Consider the following 16,357-nt stretch of genomic DNA (forward strand, 5'->3'; position numbering starts at 1 on the left):
TAGAAATCCTACTACAATTACAGAAAAAGAGGAAGTGGAAAAGGCTACCAAGCTGGACCATCATTCTATCCCTAGAGAGAATGAAATCCAAGAGGAAGAAGACACGAAGCTTGAGGACATGGATCTTCTGGATTCCAAGGTGAGTTCAGTGATTACTTTAGAATCTTTCCAAGAAAATGTAGATGGTCAACCAAAATATTTCACGAAGGTGTGTGACAATGTAACACAAGATCCATGGATGTTGTTGAGCAAAGAGCAGCGACCCGTGGAGGAAGAAGAGAGTATCTTTGGAAAAGGAGCAATTATATAGGTGAACAAGCATGACAGTTTTTTAAAGTACCCTGCTGTTACAGAAAGGAACCCCCACAACACGCCGATTCTCAGAACAGGGCATGATCTCCGTTCCGGAGATAAATTACTGTGGACTTCTGCCGCTCCCATTTCTGCAACAAAGTACTTAAGGAATCACACCGTCATTTCTAGATGCGCTTCCCCGGCAGCCGATGCCTCACTCTGGCATTTTACTCTGTACGAAGATAAAGCAAAGATCTTCACTGATGCCATCCTCCTCTAATACTAAATGGGCTCGGCTCACTTAAATTATTAAAGTTGTCCCTTGATTGTCCTGATGAGGCCCAGACTTGAAGGCCGAAACGGGTCGACACACTTTCTGGCGAGATAGAGGTCTTGAGCTGTATTCAATCCTTAAAACAAATATGCTTCATATTGCTAGATACTTTTTAAAAAATACACAGGTATTCTAGAGAGGCTCTTACACGGACCCCCTACCATCGCATCCTAGTGGATTACAACCACAAAAAATATATGTAACCACTAATGTCTTCTAAAAACTTTACTTTAGGGGACAACCCCCCAGTGACAGTCTGCTTGTCTCTGAGGTTGCAACATATATTGTTGCCCTCAAAATAGACTATACCATGTGTAGTTTGTATATGTTATGTGTTTAAATACCGAATGCCATGCAACAGAAGCTTTTTGAGCCATTCTCTGCCTTGTAAAAATACTTCTTGAAATAAAATTGGGAAAGGAATTAAACCACAAAGAAAGAATTAATCATGTTTCTTTGTTATTATATAAATAATTGATCCTGTCTTACTGACCACTGCTCTTTGTGTTTATGTTATAGAAAGGAAGGGCAAGGGATGGAGACCTGTTATAAATTTAAGAAATTTTAACATATTTCTAGTCTACAGACACTTTAAGATGGAAGGTATTTATCTTTTGGGGGATTTGTTGTTGACGGACAACTGGTTGGCAAAGTTAGATCACAAAGATGCTTACTGTACAATACCTATAGCGAAGCACAGTCAACCATACCTTCAGTTCATATGGCAAGGTCAAATTTATCATTTTTTTTGTCTCCCATTTGGTCTGTCTTTAGCACCATTGTATTTCACCAAGGTAATGAGGGCAGTGATGTCTTTCTGAGAGAGATAGAAGTTTGGATGATCATTCATATGAACAACATTTTGGTAATGTTTCAGTGAGTGAAGCAGCTTCTAAGGGATTTGAATTTAGTAAGGAAATTATTGGAAAGCTTAGGCTTTGAAGTGAACTAAGAGAAGTCAGTCTTGACCTCAATTTGTGCTTTGGAGTTTTTAGGTTTCATGATAGACATGGTCAATGTGGTATTATTATTGCCAGTATAGATGTTATGTTATGTTATGTTATGTTATGTTATGTTATGTTATGTAGATTTATATAGCGCATGGCTACCGGAAGGACTCCCAGCCCTGCGAGCTTGGACACTTGTAGTCAGTAACTGGAGAAGAGGGAGTTATGCTTTAAAAAGCCAGGTTTTCAGGGCCTTCTGGAAAATTAATTTGTGGCTGTTTATACGTAGGCTCAGAGGTAAGGAATTCCACAACTTACCCCCTTGATAGGCCAGGGATCTTCCACCCCATCTGGCCTTCTTCACTCTAGGAGTCACCGCTAAAAATGTTGTAGAGGACCTAAGCGACCTGCTCGTGAGTAGAAGGAGGCCAGTGTCCTCAATAATGCCGGACCTCTATTGTGTAGAGTTCTATGAATATGACACAGCATCTTAAATTCTATCAGTTTGACCACTGGGAGCCAGTGGAGGGAGGAAATTCCAGCTTTTACTGTTTCATGTCTAGGTATATTTACCATTTTGAATTACCTGCAACTTTTTGATCACATATCCCGGTGCTCCAATATACAGAGCATTTCCATAGTCCAGACGAAAACCAATCAAGGCTTGTATGATAATCCTTTTGGCTTTAAAAGGTAGGATTGTGAAAACCTTCCAAAGAAGCCTAAGGAGGCTGAAAGAGGTGGTGGAGACTTTATTGGCTTGATACATCATAGAAAGTTGTGGATCGAGCCATACACCCAGACTCTTAATGAGTGCTTTAGGAGGTGGCAAGTCTCTCAAACTCTCCACAATAGATGGATTAAGATTAGGTTGTGAGTGATTTCTAAATATCATAACTTCTGTCTTATTAGCATTAAGTTTCAACTTACTTAAGGACATCCATGTTGACACCGCTTGAAGGCATGGGCCCAGTGCTGGCCCATTTGCAGTAGAATCATTGGATAATGATACTACTAGCTGTGTGTCATCTCCAGCCCAAAACGCTTAACTATTTCTGCAAGTGGTAGCATGTAAATATTGAATAAAGCGGGGCTAAGAGAGGACCCCTGCGGTAACTGTTCTTAACATGCTTTGAAAAATATGATCTATCTAGAACTTGATAAGATCTATCCTTAATAAAGGATGTAATCCAGTCTAAGGCCTGCCCTACTATTCCACTCTCTTGTATCCTACCTAGTAGTAAATCCAGGTCCACTGTGTCGAAAGCGGCGCTGAGGTCCAGAAGGATGATAGCAGTCTCCAGACCCTGATCTATGCGCCTTCTAGCCTCTTCTGTAACAGCAATTAGAGCTGCCTTGGTGCCGTGGTGCAGTCTAAAACCCATCTGCGTGGTGTGTAAAATATTATTGTCCTCCAAAAAACAGGAAAGTTGGGTATTGACATGCTTTTCAACCATTTTAGCGAGAACAGGTAGCAAAGAAATTGGTCTATAGTTGCTAAATTGTGCGGTATCAAGTTTTTTTTTTTTAAAAAGTGGCTTCACAATGGCATGTTTCCATTGTTCTGGTACTGTCCTAGAAGACAGTGAAGCATTCAGGAGGTTCTTGATAGTGGGTACCATCACTGGAGCACCTAATGTCAGCACCTGCGGAGGGGCAGGATCCAAAGGGGATCCCAATTTGATAGATGTAAGGTATTTGGTCACAGCTTCTTTGGATATTGGTAGAAAATCCGAAAGAATTGCGGGACCCTGAGACTTCGGTTCCACCACCTCCTGAGCCTGGACCCTGGCTATAGAGAGGGTGGAATAGATGTCTTGTACGTTTTGTTGGAAATATATTGCCAGATTATTGACATGCTCTTGGGAAGCATCCAGGGGTGCCTCGTCCTGATGTGGCTGAGTGATTTTGTTGAATATTTGAAAAATCTCCTTAGGAGAATTTGATGCCAGCTCAATTTTTGCTGAATAATAAGCAGTTTGGGTAATTTTAATTTCATTATTATAGGACCGGATGGCTTTCCTCTACCCTAGTTTTAGTGTGTCATCATAGGATTTTCGCCATCTCCTTTCCAATTTTACACATTCTTTTTTAAGATGAAGAAGGTGCGGGGAAAACCAAGGGGTGCTCTGCCTACGGCGACCTTTTGTTTTAATGGAGGGGGGCAGCAGAACGTCTAGGCTGTTGATGATCCAGTTATTGAAAGACTCTGAGATGTCTCTAATATTATCATTAGTAGATGGTTTTTACCTCTCCAGGGTATTAATCCAGGCATTGGCTTTAAAATTGCTCCAGCGTCTAATAGGTAAAGATAAATTATGAATACATTTTTTGGGGCTGAAAGATGGTGAACAAAATAAGAAAGGAAATTCAATATGTTTTGAAGAAAGAAGTTTTAACTTTAAGGAAAGTAGTGAGACTAATAGGCCTGTTATCCTCTTCAATTCAGGCAGTTTTCTCAGGTGCTTTACATTATCAAGCCCTTCAGAGAGTGAAGACAAAGGCGCTGCAAGCAGGGTTATGGTATGGAGACAAGATAAGTCTTTTTCAAGAAACAAAGATGGAGTTAAGTTGGTGGTTAGAAATTTTGGATGCTTGAAATGGACGAGTGATTTTTGGTTGCAATTCAGATTTTGTGCTGGAATCTGATTTGAGTCTTTCTGGTTGGGGTGTACGTTTTAGTTTACAGGAGTCTGGTGGATTGTGGTCAAGTCTGAGAGAGAATAATACATAAAATGTTTAGAGTTAGCAGCAGAACTTTATGCACTCATGAGTTTCAAACAAATTTTGAGAGGCAGTGCAGGACTTTGGAAGATGGACAGCGTTTCTGCAGTGGCTTCTAAAAATCCGTTAGGGAACCTAAGGTCCCATGGTCTGTCACAATCGGTAAAACAGCTTTAGATATTTTGTTGGGAATACAAGATCAGTTTGAGGGCAGAATATTTGCCTGGAAAGGAAAATGTAACTGCAGGCTGGACTTCAAGATTTTTAAAGGATTTCAGCAATTGGAAGTTGAATCAGGAGAGTTTGAGGAAGATAGATTTGCAGTGGGACCCTTTTCAGGTAGATTTTTTGCAAGGAGGCTGACGTGTCAGGTAGAGAGATATTACAGCTGGATGTTGGATCCAGGTACTTTGCAGTGGATGCATTTCTACAGAGTTGGAAAGGAGAAAGAGCTCATATTTTTTCCCCCTTTGCCATGATTCAGAGGGTCTTGCAGAAAGTGAGGAGAATGGAATGTCTTCTAGCATGGGTAGTTCCGTTTTGGGTGTCTCAGCCATGGTTTCCAATGTTTTTGGAGCCTGCATGCGAAAACCCTTTTTTCTGCCTCTGATAAAAGGTCAGTTGAAGGATGTGGATGGAGAAGAACATTTTTTGGTGCAGACAGGTGTTTTGAATCTTCTTATCTGGAAAATTTCAGGAGATCGTCTGGTGTCTCAGGCATTTGTTACGTGAAGAATCCTGCGCACCAGCTGCTCAACGTAGAATTAAAGGGATTTGTAAACTGTGGGTATATTGGTGCATGGAAAGGAGGTTTGATCCTGTGGAGGTGGTAAACATCCTAGTGCAACAATTTGAAGGAGGTCTTCGCTATAGAACTACAAATTGCAATAGATCAGCAGCGTCAGTTTGGCATAGTCAGGCTGACGTTAGAACTGTGGGTAAAAATGCATTTCAGAGTTCTGAAAAGTATTAGATTGAGAAGACCTCCATTTGCCAGGTATGATGTGTTGTGGGATGTAAATATGGTGTTATCCTCATTGACCTCATGGACAGATGATAGATATTTGGAGTTTTGCTATTAAATATTTACTAAGAAATTATAATTTCTGTTATGTTTAATTTCATGTCACAGAGTATCGGGTTTTTAAGGCATTCAAGTTAAATAACAGGTTTTATGGTCCATTTGGGATAAAGTTTCATATTACTTGGAGAACAAAGGCTATGGACCTGACACATATCCCGCCCGCCGTTTTATGAGTTCCATAGGATATAATGGAACTTGTAATACAGTAGACGGGATACCTGTCACATTTGTGACTGAGAATCCTATCTGCCAAGATCATAATCAGGCCATATGTCTCAAACTATTTTCTATCCAAAATTTGAAACATGCAAGTATCTTTGTGTAGTGGATTGTATTAAGGAGTATGACTCAAGAATGGAAGAGTTTAGACAAGATGGTGCAAAGCAATTAATGATTTCATTTGTGAAAGCTTGCAAAGCTGCAACTTCAGCTACTATTGCTAAATGGAAAAAATAGACTATGCAACAGGATGGTATTGATTTACAAAAGGTTTAAGGCTCATTCTGTGAGAGGAGCAATGGCTAGCAAAGCATTTTAGAAGGGGGGAAATTAAAGGATATTATGAAGGTGGCTGATTGGTCGAATAGTAGTGCTTTTGCAAATCATTGCAGCAAACCAATTGATATATGGCAAATGTGATTTTAAAGCAGTGGTTTTCAAACTTGTTAATGAAGCGCCCCCCAGTGGGAAAAACAAATCATGGCCCCCCCTTCAGAATTGATCATAACTATTCTATTAAGTTGACAATGTTTAAATAAGTCTAGTCTTATTTAAACATTGCAGTTAAGCTCTGTTACCTTTTTACAAATGTAATAAACATTTTTCTGCTTAACACAAAGCACTATTATCTGCATAATCTTTCTTTTAGCCAGATCCTGGAGCCCCCCCGGGATCACTTGAGGCTTCTCTAGGGGGACCCGTCCACCAGTTTGAAGACCCCTGTGTTAGAGGGTTACCAACATGCATAATGACAGCCTTTGCTCTTCTAATGAAATAGTGATTCTCCAAATGAAGTGCCCAGAGAATCTGGATTTCATTAAAGACACGGAGGCTAGCATTATCCCTTCCTCCACTCCTTTTTTTGGGCGAAATAATTGAACAATAAAATAGGAAAATATATGTATGTATATAGTTTGAATTAAAAGATCTGGATGGTTATAAAGTACATTTTACATATATTTTGGTAGCGGTTCAGTTTGCGGAAAATATTCAATTCTTGTCCTTGTTTCAGAGAGCATTCAATAATATTACAACAGCTCGAGAATGAGAAGTTAGTGTTTGAAAAGGAAGAAAGAAGACTGAATTTATTTACAAGGTTTTGCATTTAAGATCATTTCATGAAGGGACTACTTATATGTGCAAATAGATTTCAAAAGAAGGACCTTTGCCCCTAATCAGAATTACATATTTGAAGGCATTGTTAGTATTTTATTTTATAGATCTAATGTAAATTAAGAGATGCAGTCACATGAGACCCAAAAGCTAAGCTATAGGGGTGATGCAGGCAACTTTCAAGTCCATTCTAGGATGACTATTTCTTAAACTCTACAGGGAGTGCAGAATTATTAGGCAAGTTGTATTTTTGAGGATTAATTTTATTATTGAACAACAACCATGTTCTCAATGAACCCAAAAAACTCATTAATATCAAAGCTGAATATTTTTGGAAGTAGTTTTTAGTTTTTTTTTAGTTTTAGCTATGTTAGGGGGATATCTGTGTGTGCAGGTGACTATTACTGTGCATAATTATTAGGCAACTTAACAAAAAACAAATATATACCCATTTCAATTATTTATTATTACCAGTGAAACCAATATAACATCTCAACATTCACAAATATACATTTCTGACATTCAAAAACAAAACAAAAACAAATCAGTGACCAATATAGCCACCTTTCTTTGCAAGGACACTCAAAAGCCTGCCATCCATGGATTCTGTCAGTGTTTTGATCTGTTCACCATCAACATTGCGTGCAGCAGCAACCACATCCTCCCAGACACTGTTCAGAGAGGTGTACTGTTTTCCCTCCTTGTAAATCTCACATTTGATGATGGACCACAGGTTCTCAATGGGGTTCAGATCAAGTGAACAAGGAGGCCATGTCATTATATTTCCTTCTTTTATACCCTTTCTTGCCAGCCACGCTGTGGAGTACTTGGACGCGTGTGATGGAGCATTGTCCTGCATGAAAATCATGTTTTTCTTGAAGGATGCAGACTTCTTCCTGTACCACTGCTTGAAGAAGGTGTCTTCCAGGAACTGGCAGTAGGACTGGGAGTTGAGCTTGACTCCATCCTCAATCCGAAAAGGCCCCACAAGCTCATCTTTGATGAAACCAGCCCAAACCAGTACTCCACCTCCACCTTGCTGGCGTCTGAGTCGGACTGGAGCTCTCTGCCCTTTACCAATCCAGCCACGGGCCCATCCATCTGGCCCATCAAGACTCACTCTCATTTCATCAGTCCATAAAACCTAAGAAAAATCAGTCTTGAGATATTTCTTGGCCCAGTCTTGACGTTTCAGCTTGTGTGTCTTGTTCCGTGGTGGTCGTCTTTCAGCCTTTCTTACCTTGGCCATGTCTCTGAGTATTGCACACCTTGTGCTTTTGGGCACTCCAGTGATGTTGCAGCTCTGAAATATGGCCAAACTGGTGGCAAGTGGCATCGTGGCAGCTGCACGCTTGACTTTTCTCAGTTCATGGGCAGTTATTTTGCGCCTTGGTTTTTCCACACGCTTCTTGCGACCCTGTTGACTATTTTGAATGAAACGCTTGATTGTTCGATGATCACGCTTCAGAAGCTTTGCAATTTTAAGAGTGCTGCATCCCTCTGCAAGATATCTCACTATTTTTGACTTTTCTGAGCCTGTCAAGTCCTTCTTTTGACCCATTTTGCCAAAGGAAAGGAAGTTGCCTAATAATTATGCACACCTGATATAGGGTGTTGATGTCATTAGACCACACCCCTTCTCATTACAGAGATGCACATCACCTAATATGCTTAATTGGTAGTAGGCTTTCGAGCCTATACAGCTTGGAGTAAGACAACATGCATAAATGATGTGGTCAAAATACTCATTTGCCTAATAATTCTGCACTCCCTGTATACATTCAGGTTATGGTATCAAATTCATATGAACTGGGCAAGCTCAGGTGCAAATCTAAGTAGTTAGAAAGAGCATGCAGAGATTGTGACTGCCTCTACATTCTTCCCCTTTACACAATGTAGACCACCTTTGTAAATCAGAGTACGTGGCAATTCCAGAAATCATGCAATGCAATGGCCATTATGCTTTTTTGCTGTTGAATTGGGCCTTTTTTTAACTGCTTCCATCAAAGTCAAGGAGTTCATTTAGAACAAAGCTCTAAAGTTTTTTAATTACAATTCATAACATTTAAATATTATTAATCTAAGCTGAATTTCAAATAAATTTAACAATGTATGGAGCAACTGAAGATTTATTTTGGGATTGTCTTCCTAGTCGAAGTGACTACTGTTGAAGTAGCAACTGTTGTAAAGAAAGGTGATGATAGTGAGGACACCGTAGCTGTGTAGACCAAAGTGATCCTTTGTAGCTTTCTGTAAACAGAGAGGTTAAGATTCCACAGCAATACATTTAGGAATGATTAGTTTATGATAGGTTAGAAAAGAGCTGCTGTCACTTAAAGCGTGTTCTTGACACTGGTGTGCTTGAATGAATTGGATCTCCGAAATATTAGTCTAGAGGATACAATTATCATGCATTATTAACAGTTTCATTTAATTTCATTATTGTTAGTGTGTTGCATCACCATCACCACCACATCACACCTTGCAGAATTATCCACTCACTCACAATTTGCCAAAGATCTTAGCACACTCCACTTTGTGGAATAGCATTTCTTATAGAATGTTATATGTATGGCTTAACATGAACTCCAATTTAATTTTTACCACAATTTAAAACATTTAATTTACCTTACTTAAGGTGAAACTACCTTGGGTAGGAGTCGAAGCATCCTCTTTCCTTAAGATTAATACCAATATTCCTTTCATTTTTACACACTTTATACCATATAATGACTCAAGAATGTTTCAAGAAACAGTTTCCAATTTTTATAGGAGACAGAGATTTTTGATAATATTTACTATGAGACACAAATCAAAAGGGTGTGTGTTTCTGAGAGTCATAGCAAACAGAACTAGATCTAGAGAAAAGAGCCTGAGAATTCTCCTGGGAGGCACAGTATTTGGCTCACATCACTGGAGCTTTTTCTCACCCGGGCAAAGCGAGGTGCAGGTGATTTTCTGCACTGACATCCCCTCGCAGAAAGCACCGCCGTTGAGAGGAGCGGGGTTGGTGCAGGTCCTGGATCGCTTCTGCCAACCACGGCCACAGCGCACATTGCAGGAAGACCACTCTGTCCACAGGGACCAGCCTCCATTCACTGGAAAACAGTTATGGTAAAGTACGTCATTTTAACTTGGCTTGGATAGATGTTTGGGAATGTGAAAGAAAGGAGAGTGGACTGATTCACTTAGGGAAACTGAGGCAGAGCCTGAAAAGCCGGTATCTCTGGATTGTTACCAAGCTCTCAGATGCTTTTGCCATATGACCAAAATTGGCTCTTCAGAGGCAATGCCCTGTTGACACTTTCCCCTTGAGGTCCAGGGCACTTCTAGAGAGGGAGGATGGGTATTAGGAATAAGAAAGTAACATAACAATAATTACAGCCAATAAAGCATACAACTAGGCAAAGCAAGGGGGAAAGACCTGAAAAACATCAAACACTAATTTAAATGGTAGTTCAAGTTCAACTAGTACACAATGAGAAATCTCATCCTCCTTTTCTCTAAATATACTTACATTTGCGTGCTCCATCACATTGTAAATTGAAATTATATCAAAAGCAAATATGATTTGTCTTCAAATTAATAATTGCCAAACTCAATACTAGACATGTGAAATTATATAACTAAGGTGCATGGGGTGGACCTGCCTAAGTCCATGAACGTGAGTAACCACTAACTATTACTGTGCAAACAACCTGAGAGGCTATGAACAGAGAAGTCTGGCAGTTCCCATATCATAAAGCATGCATAAACCATGCATAAAAAGTTGCATGAAAAGTGTGCTACCAGAATATTGACAACAAATGTATTGTCGTAGAAAATTATTGTATCCAGAATATTGACTACATGAAGGTAAGTATGAAAAAGTAAGTATAGATTTTCTATTCTCAACTCTTCTACATCTACATAGCTGGAAGGAGTGTATATGTTTAAAGTGCATACTTTTGTATTTAAAAAATAGTATATCTGTGTTCCTTGAAGATATGCCCATTTTCAATGTACAGAGTTGGGGAGTTAAGAATAACAAATATATTCTTTCTTTATATATTTACCTTCATGATATCAAAGTAGTTGGTATTCTGGCTAAGGTATTTTTGTAGTACGATATTTAAAGCTAAATATTGTGGCATACAACTGCATAAGATCGTGGAAATTGAGGTTGAGACAATTTTTCAGATTGGTTTTAGAAGACAAACACTGCCGCTCACTTTAAATTATTTGTTTTGCAAGTGTAGAAACCACATACATTTTACACAACAGATAAAATAATTAGCAGTGGTCACACATCTGCTCAGGTCATCTAGCCAAGCTTATAATCAGTTCAAAGGAGGTTCCACTAAACAGCTGATATGTTCAGACACTAAATTCCTAGAAAATTGATCCAAAGTTTATATCACTTGAAGAAAAGAGGAACTAAACTGGTTTCAGCCATTACACATTTTAAAGGATCTGCAGATTGACCACTTTTTAAAGACATGTTACGTCCTTGCCATTTTAGGTTTGTGGATGAAATAATCTTGATTAAATTTGAATTAGAGAAGTATACGTTGCAATTATTGTTTCTCATTTTACTCCACACAGGTGGTCCAAGCATTTTAGATCTCACAGCAGGAGCCTCAGACTGCAGGTGTGCCCCAGAGCTAAACATCTTCTCATCACCAAAGCCTAGTGCACTTAAGCTATAACGCCATGATGTAGCCAATTATTTGGGAAATCTTCAATGAATAAAAGCATTCAAGTTTGGCTCAGAAACTTTGATAAAGTCTCAAGAATGCCTGACCTATATGAATATATTTATTGATTTTAGAATTCTAAGTCACTTACAAAGAGCAAGTAACAGTTCAATATATACATTCTCATGCATTGGGGAATTTAATCATTCTTCCTCTTTGCTCCTTGAGATTCCTTTATATAAGATGAAGCATTTTTTCTATTGACTTGAGGTCTTCCCAGGATAATACGCTAAGACTGTTTTGTTGGTGATGAAAATTAATAAAATGCATTTGGAAAAAAAGATGAAATATTTTAATAGGATATAGAGAAGCTCAGCCAGACAAAACTGATTACACATATTTTTCTTTTACCAGTGACCCTCGGTCTTTGAAATCAGCAGTGATCAATCAGACAATGTCTACAGTTTCAGTGTAAGTCAAAATGTTGACTTCTTGTTGCAGATCAGCCCCTGCATCCTGTGTAATCAGCCACTCTCTGTTGTGTCTCTGGCACCATGATATGTCATGAGGGCTAAAGTAGTTGAACATCATAACAAGAAATATTATGTTCTAATTATGTCTACAAAAGTTCTTCACTACTGGAGTAAATAAAAGAAAATCTATACAAACCGTGATTTTTTTTCCTAACGATATTCAGGATATGATCTTTCTGTCAGACAATATTTTTGCAAATGATATTCTGGCATACACTGTTAAGCACCCACTTTAAATATGTAAACATACTATGTACCCAAATGATGCTGCTGGTTTGCTTCTCTATGCACTGTCCCAAAATTAAATAAATGAAACCAAATCACATTTGACATGCCCTAAATGATTTAGCATTGTCTTCAGCATGTCACTCACCGTACACCACAACAGTTGCAGACGTGCTTCTTCGCCTTGCCACTATGTTAGAGGCCACACATGTGTAATTGCCAGAATCAGACAGGCGAGCCTGCCGGATGATCAAGTTATGATCCGCCCTGGTGTCGACATTTTCATCCAGGAGCGAGTCAATGGGTTCTTCGTTCTTCAGCCATTCTACCTGCCAGAGACACAAATGATGAAATGACAGTCAGATAAAGAGGAGGCCTCTGAAAACCCAAACATTTGACCATTTAGTGCACAGTGATGAAATGTTAGTTGCAGTATTAAGCTGACTTCACAGTACCTCCATAAGCATTTCCCACAATCAGGTGAATAGTGGAAGCAAGCTAATTTTTAACTATTGCAGCTTCACAAATCCAATGGCACAAGTTTGCTATTGTAGTATGTGTTATTGCGGATGTGTTGCAGTGATAATATAATATTTCAGGAGCCATGGCACCTATATACTTCATTTTGGTGTCAAAATATAGGTTTCGGGGGTCAAGTAGTCTTATCATAGCCCTACTCAGAAAACCCTTCCATGACCTGGTCCGGTCACTTTAATGAATGTGCGGTCATGTCCCGAATTCCCGGCATGTTTCTGATACTTACATGAAACTGAAAGTAAGATGAGCCTACCTGGTTCCTATTCATTCGCACCTTGGAGATATAGCCTCGAACTTGCAACACGAGCACAAGAACTAACATGCCTTTGAAGAATTCATAGAACTGCTGCTATATTCTAACTTCAAAATTGCACGTTATACTTACATATGTGCCTAGCATGTCTTCCAACTTTGGAGTGACTTAAATAGATAAGAGTGGGTATTAGTCCGCTGTCATGAGTTGAGAAATAACTGCTGTCCTTGGAAAAATTAGCTTAAGAGCTTTGGATAGAATTCTGGCTTTAGACACCTAACCAAGTGAAAGGGACCAAAAAAGTGTAGATATTGTCAATAACTTGCAGGCCATAAAGTCTGAGGAGGAATAAAAGTCAGATCTACCATTTCTTCTGGTTACTAACGCAAGCTTGAATGTAAAAACGTGAGAGCAGGGTCCCTATTCCACATAGGGTGCACTTTCTCTGTTTGCACTCAGCGCACCAGGTCCTCTGGGTGCAAACAGAGAAAGGTGAAGGTGCTGCCCCCAGGGCAGTCGCAAACTTGCACTGCCATGGGGCTCCGCACATTCAAGTGAGAAAGGAGCAGTTACCTTGAAGCTGACCCATTCTTCACTGTGCAGGAGGCAACCTGCCTGCACTTTTAAGGGCGATTGGAGATCCCCTTGCGGGCGGTGCAGGAGTGTTGAAATAAGACAAAGGAAAATGAAGGCTCCTTAAATCACTGTAAATCATTATTGATCAGGTCTGTGTTCATTGAAGGTATTGTACAACAATAGTCAAAGCTTCATATCGAGTTGAAGAAATATCGACTCTACAATACTGACTGCCACTGTATGGTTAAGGAAAGTGCATAATGGTAAACGCAGTTTTATTAGTCAGTTATACATCAACTTACTGTGGCAATATAAGCTTAGCTGATATTTTGTCCTTAATATTTTTCAACACAATATTATTTAGCTTGGTATTCGGACATATGGCTTTCACAACAGCAGTCTAGGAGTCACAGATCTTCTGTTCAACGTTGCCTCTGGTTGTAACAGCAGAACAAGAATGCAATTTGTATTGGAATTCTGTGTGGAATGCAAATAAGGTGCTGCTTGAGTACAGCCTTTGACACTTAAAAATACCCAACTAATGTAACAACAAACAAGTCCCTAAATGATTGACTCCTCAAATTGGCTCATATCATACTGTTGGAGCTGGCCCTTTTTGGATGGTTATCCCCCGAGTTTTTTTTTTTTTTTCTCCTAATGTTTCTGACTCGTTTTGTTTACTTTTGGACTCTGGGCATTTTACCATTGCTAACCAGTGCTAGGGTGTGTATGCTCTATGTCTAATAAAATGTATTGGTAATTGGTTTATCCATGTTCAGCGTATTAGTAAGTCCTTAGTACGTTGCACGTTATGTGCCCAGGGCCTATAAATCAAATGCTACTAGTGGGCCTGCAGCACTGATTGTTCCTCCCACACGAGCAGCTCTGCAAACATGTCTCAGGCCTGCCATTGCAGTGCCTGTGTGTGTGCAGGGTAAACTGCCATGTCTATCTGGCAATTGCACCCACTTGCTAGGTCCGAACCATCCCTTTTGCTACATGTAAATCACCCTTAAAGTAGGCCATAGGCAGCCCCATGGGCAGGGTGCAGTATATTTAAAAGGTAGGACATTCATGGGTATGTTTTACTGGTCCTGATGGTGAAAAAATACTAAATTTGTTTTGTTTACTATTGCAAGGACTATCTCACCAAATAGGGTAACGTGGGAATTACCTTGAAATGTATTCTAAGTGTAGTTTCCTATTGGGACCAGATAGAGATATGGATTAAAAATACATCTTTTGGTGAAGTTGGTTTTTTAATTGATTTTTGAATTGCAAGTTTGAAAATGGCACTTTTAGGAAGTGGGCATTTTCTTACTTAACCATTCTGTGCCTCTACCTGTCTGGTGAACACAGGCCAGGGTTAGGATTCCAGTTGGGCTGTTTGTGCATTCACTCTAGACAGTCACACAGAGGGAGCTAAGGTATGCCCTGCATATCCTGATGGCCCATCACCAGGCTGATGAGTGTTCCTGAGCTAGAGTGGTTGGATGAGCTGACACTTGTACCTTAATATAGCTGTGCCTGTCCTCACACAAAGCAGCCCCAACCCCCTGGAGTGTGTCTGGGGCCAGGGCAGGCAAAGGGAAGGTCTTGTGCATTACAAAGACTGTCTTTGAAGTTTGCCTACTATGGATATAAGTACTGGAACTCTGACACCACATAGTTAGACCACTTCTGGACTCAGGACAATCTACCAGGAAGAACAGCTGTATTTTGTAGGAGGGACTGCCACTCTGCTTGTTGCTTTGTTGTGCTGGCCTGTTGCTTGCTGCTTCTGCCCTGTGAGAGAAAGGACAGGACTCGGCTTTCTACATTCTGCTTCCAAAGTTTCTCAAAGGGCCTGGACTGAGCTTGTCTCCTGTTAAGAAGTCTCAGGGATATCAAAGACTTCACCTGCCAGTGCCTGGGCTCTCTTTCTGAGAGTCCTGACTTGCCACGTAGCACCAAATCCTGTTCCTGGGCCCTTGGGAGTGAGTTCTGGTGCAACAAGGAAAACACTAGCGAATCAATTTCCAGAACCACTTTGGAACCGGCGCCGTTCTCTGACCCCACACCACTGCCTTCTCCACTGAGTGCAGCAACAGTGACCTACAACGCAGGCCCAATGCTGCTGTAGCGCCTCCAAAGCCTCTGCACAGCGTGAGTCCAGAGTGCCATCTTACTGACGTCCAAGGCACCTGACTCTGCTGCAGCACCTGTGGCCCCATGAGTGGCACCTAGATTATTGGAAGCAACTCCATTAAGCCGCTGCGATAGCCCCAGTTGGAGCTATTGTGTTTCTAAGTGCTATACTACATTTAATCTTTGAAAATTCCCAACTTTACTTGTGTATGTTGGATTTTTGTCAGTTTGACCTTTTTTTACTCAGATGAATATTGGGTATTTTTCTAAATGGTGTGACATGCTACTCACCAAAAAAGTGCTTCAACGCCTCGTCAGGGGTAGTAAGCGCTATATACATACGATTACAATATAATACAATACATACTTTTGTGGTGTCTTTTCTGTGTTAGTGTGTGTGTGTACGGATACTTTAAACATTGCCGCTGATATATGCCTAACTGCCTGAAACAAGCCACCAAGGGGGGGAGCAAGCAGGGGTTATCTTAGCTGTCTGACTCCCTTACCCTGACTAGAGTGAGGGTCCCTACGTGGCTAGGGTACAACTCACTGACAGACCCCATGTTTAACACATAGAAATATAGAAGCCCATCAGTCAGTGAATATGCACCTTTTTCAGTTTACTGCCCAATTGATCGATACTTTGTTGTGTTTAGCCCCTTTAGTCAAAGGTTGGGCTGACAGTTGCCAGGCATTACAAAACAGCACCACAAAA

General features: G+C 40.2%; 1 protein-coding gene across 3 annotated transcripts in view; it reads right to left on the reverse strand.

Annotated features, from left to right (window-relative positions):
* Window positions 1-16,357, reverse strand: part of UNC5D (unc-5 netrin receptor D) — a 1,240,412-nt gene that overhangs the window by 341,639 nt on the left and 882,416 nt on the right. For 2 of the 3 annotated variants that reach the window (XM_069213806.1, XM_069213805.1), the window contains exons 5-6: window positions 12,298-12,478; window positions 9,646-9,813 (exon numbers count right to left, since the gene is read on the reverse strand). In XM_069213806.1, coding sequence (XP_069069907.1) covers window positions 9,646-9,813; window positions 12,298-12,478 — 349 coding nt within the window. The remainder of the gene's footprint in view (window positions 1-9,645; window positions 9,814-12,297; window positions 12,479-16,357) is intronic. The other variant, XM_069213807.1, reaches the window with a different exon arrangement.

Source organism: Pleurodeles waltl, chromosome 11, assembly GCF_031143425.1.
Source record: "Pleurodeles waltl isolate 20211129_DDA chromosome 11, aPleWal1.hap1.20221129, whole genome shotgun sequence".
NCBI lineage: Eukaryota > Metazoa > Chordata > Amphibia > Caudata > Salamandridae > Pleurodeles > Pleurodeles waltl.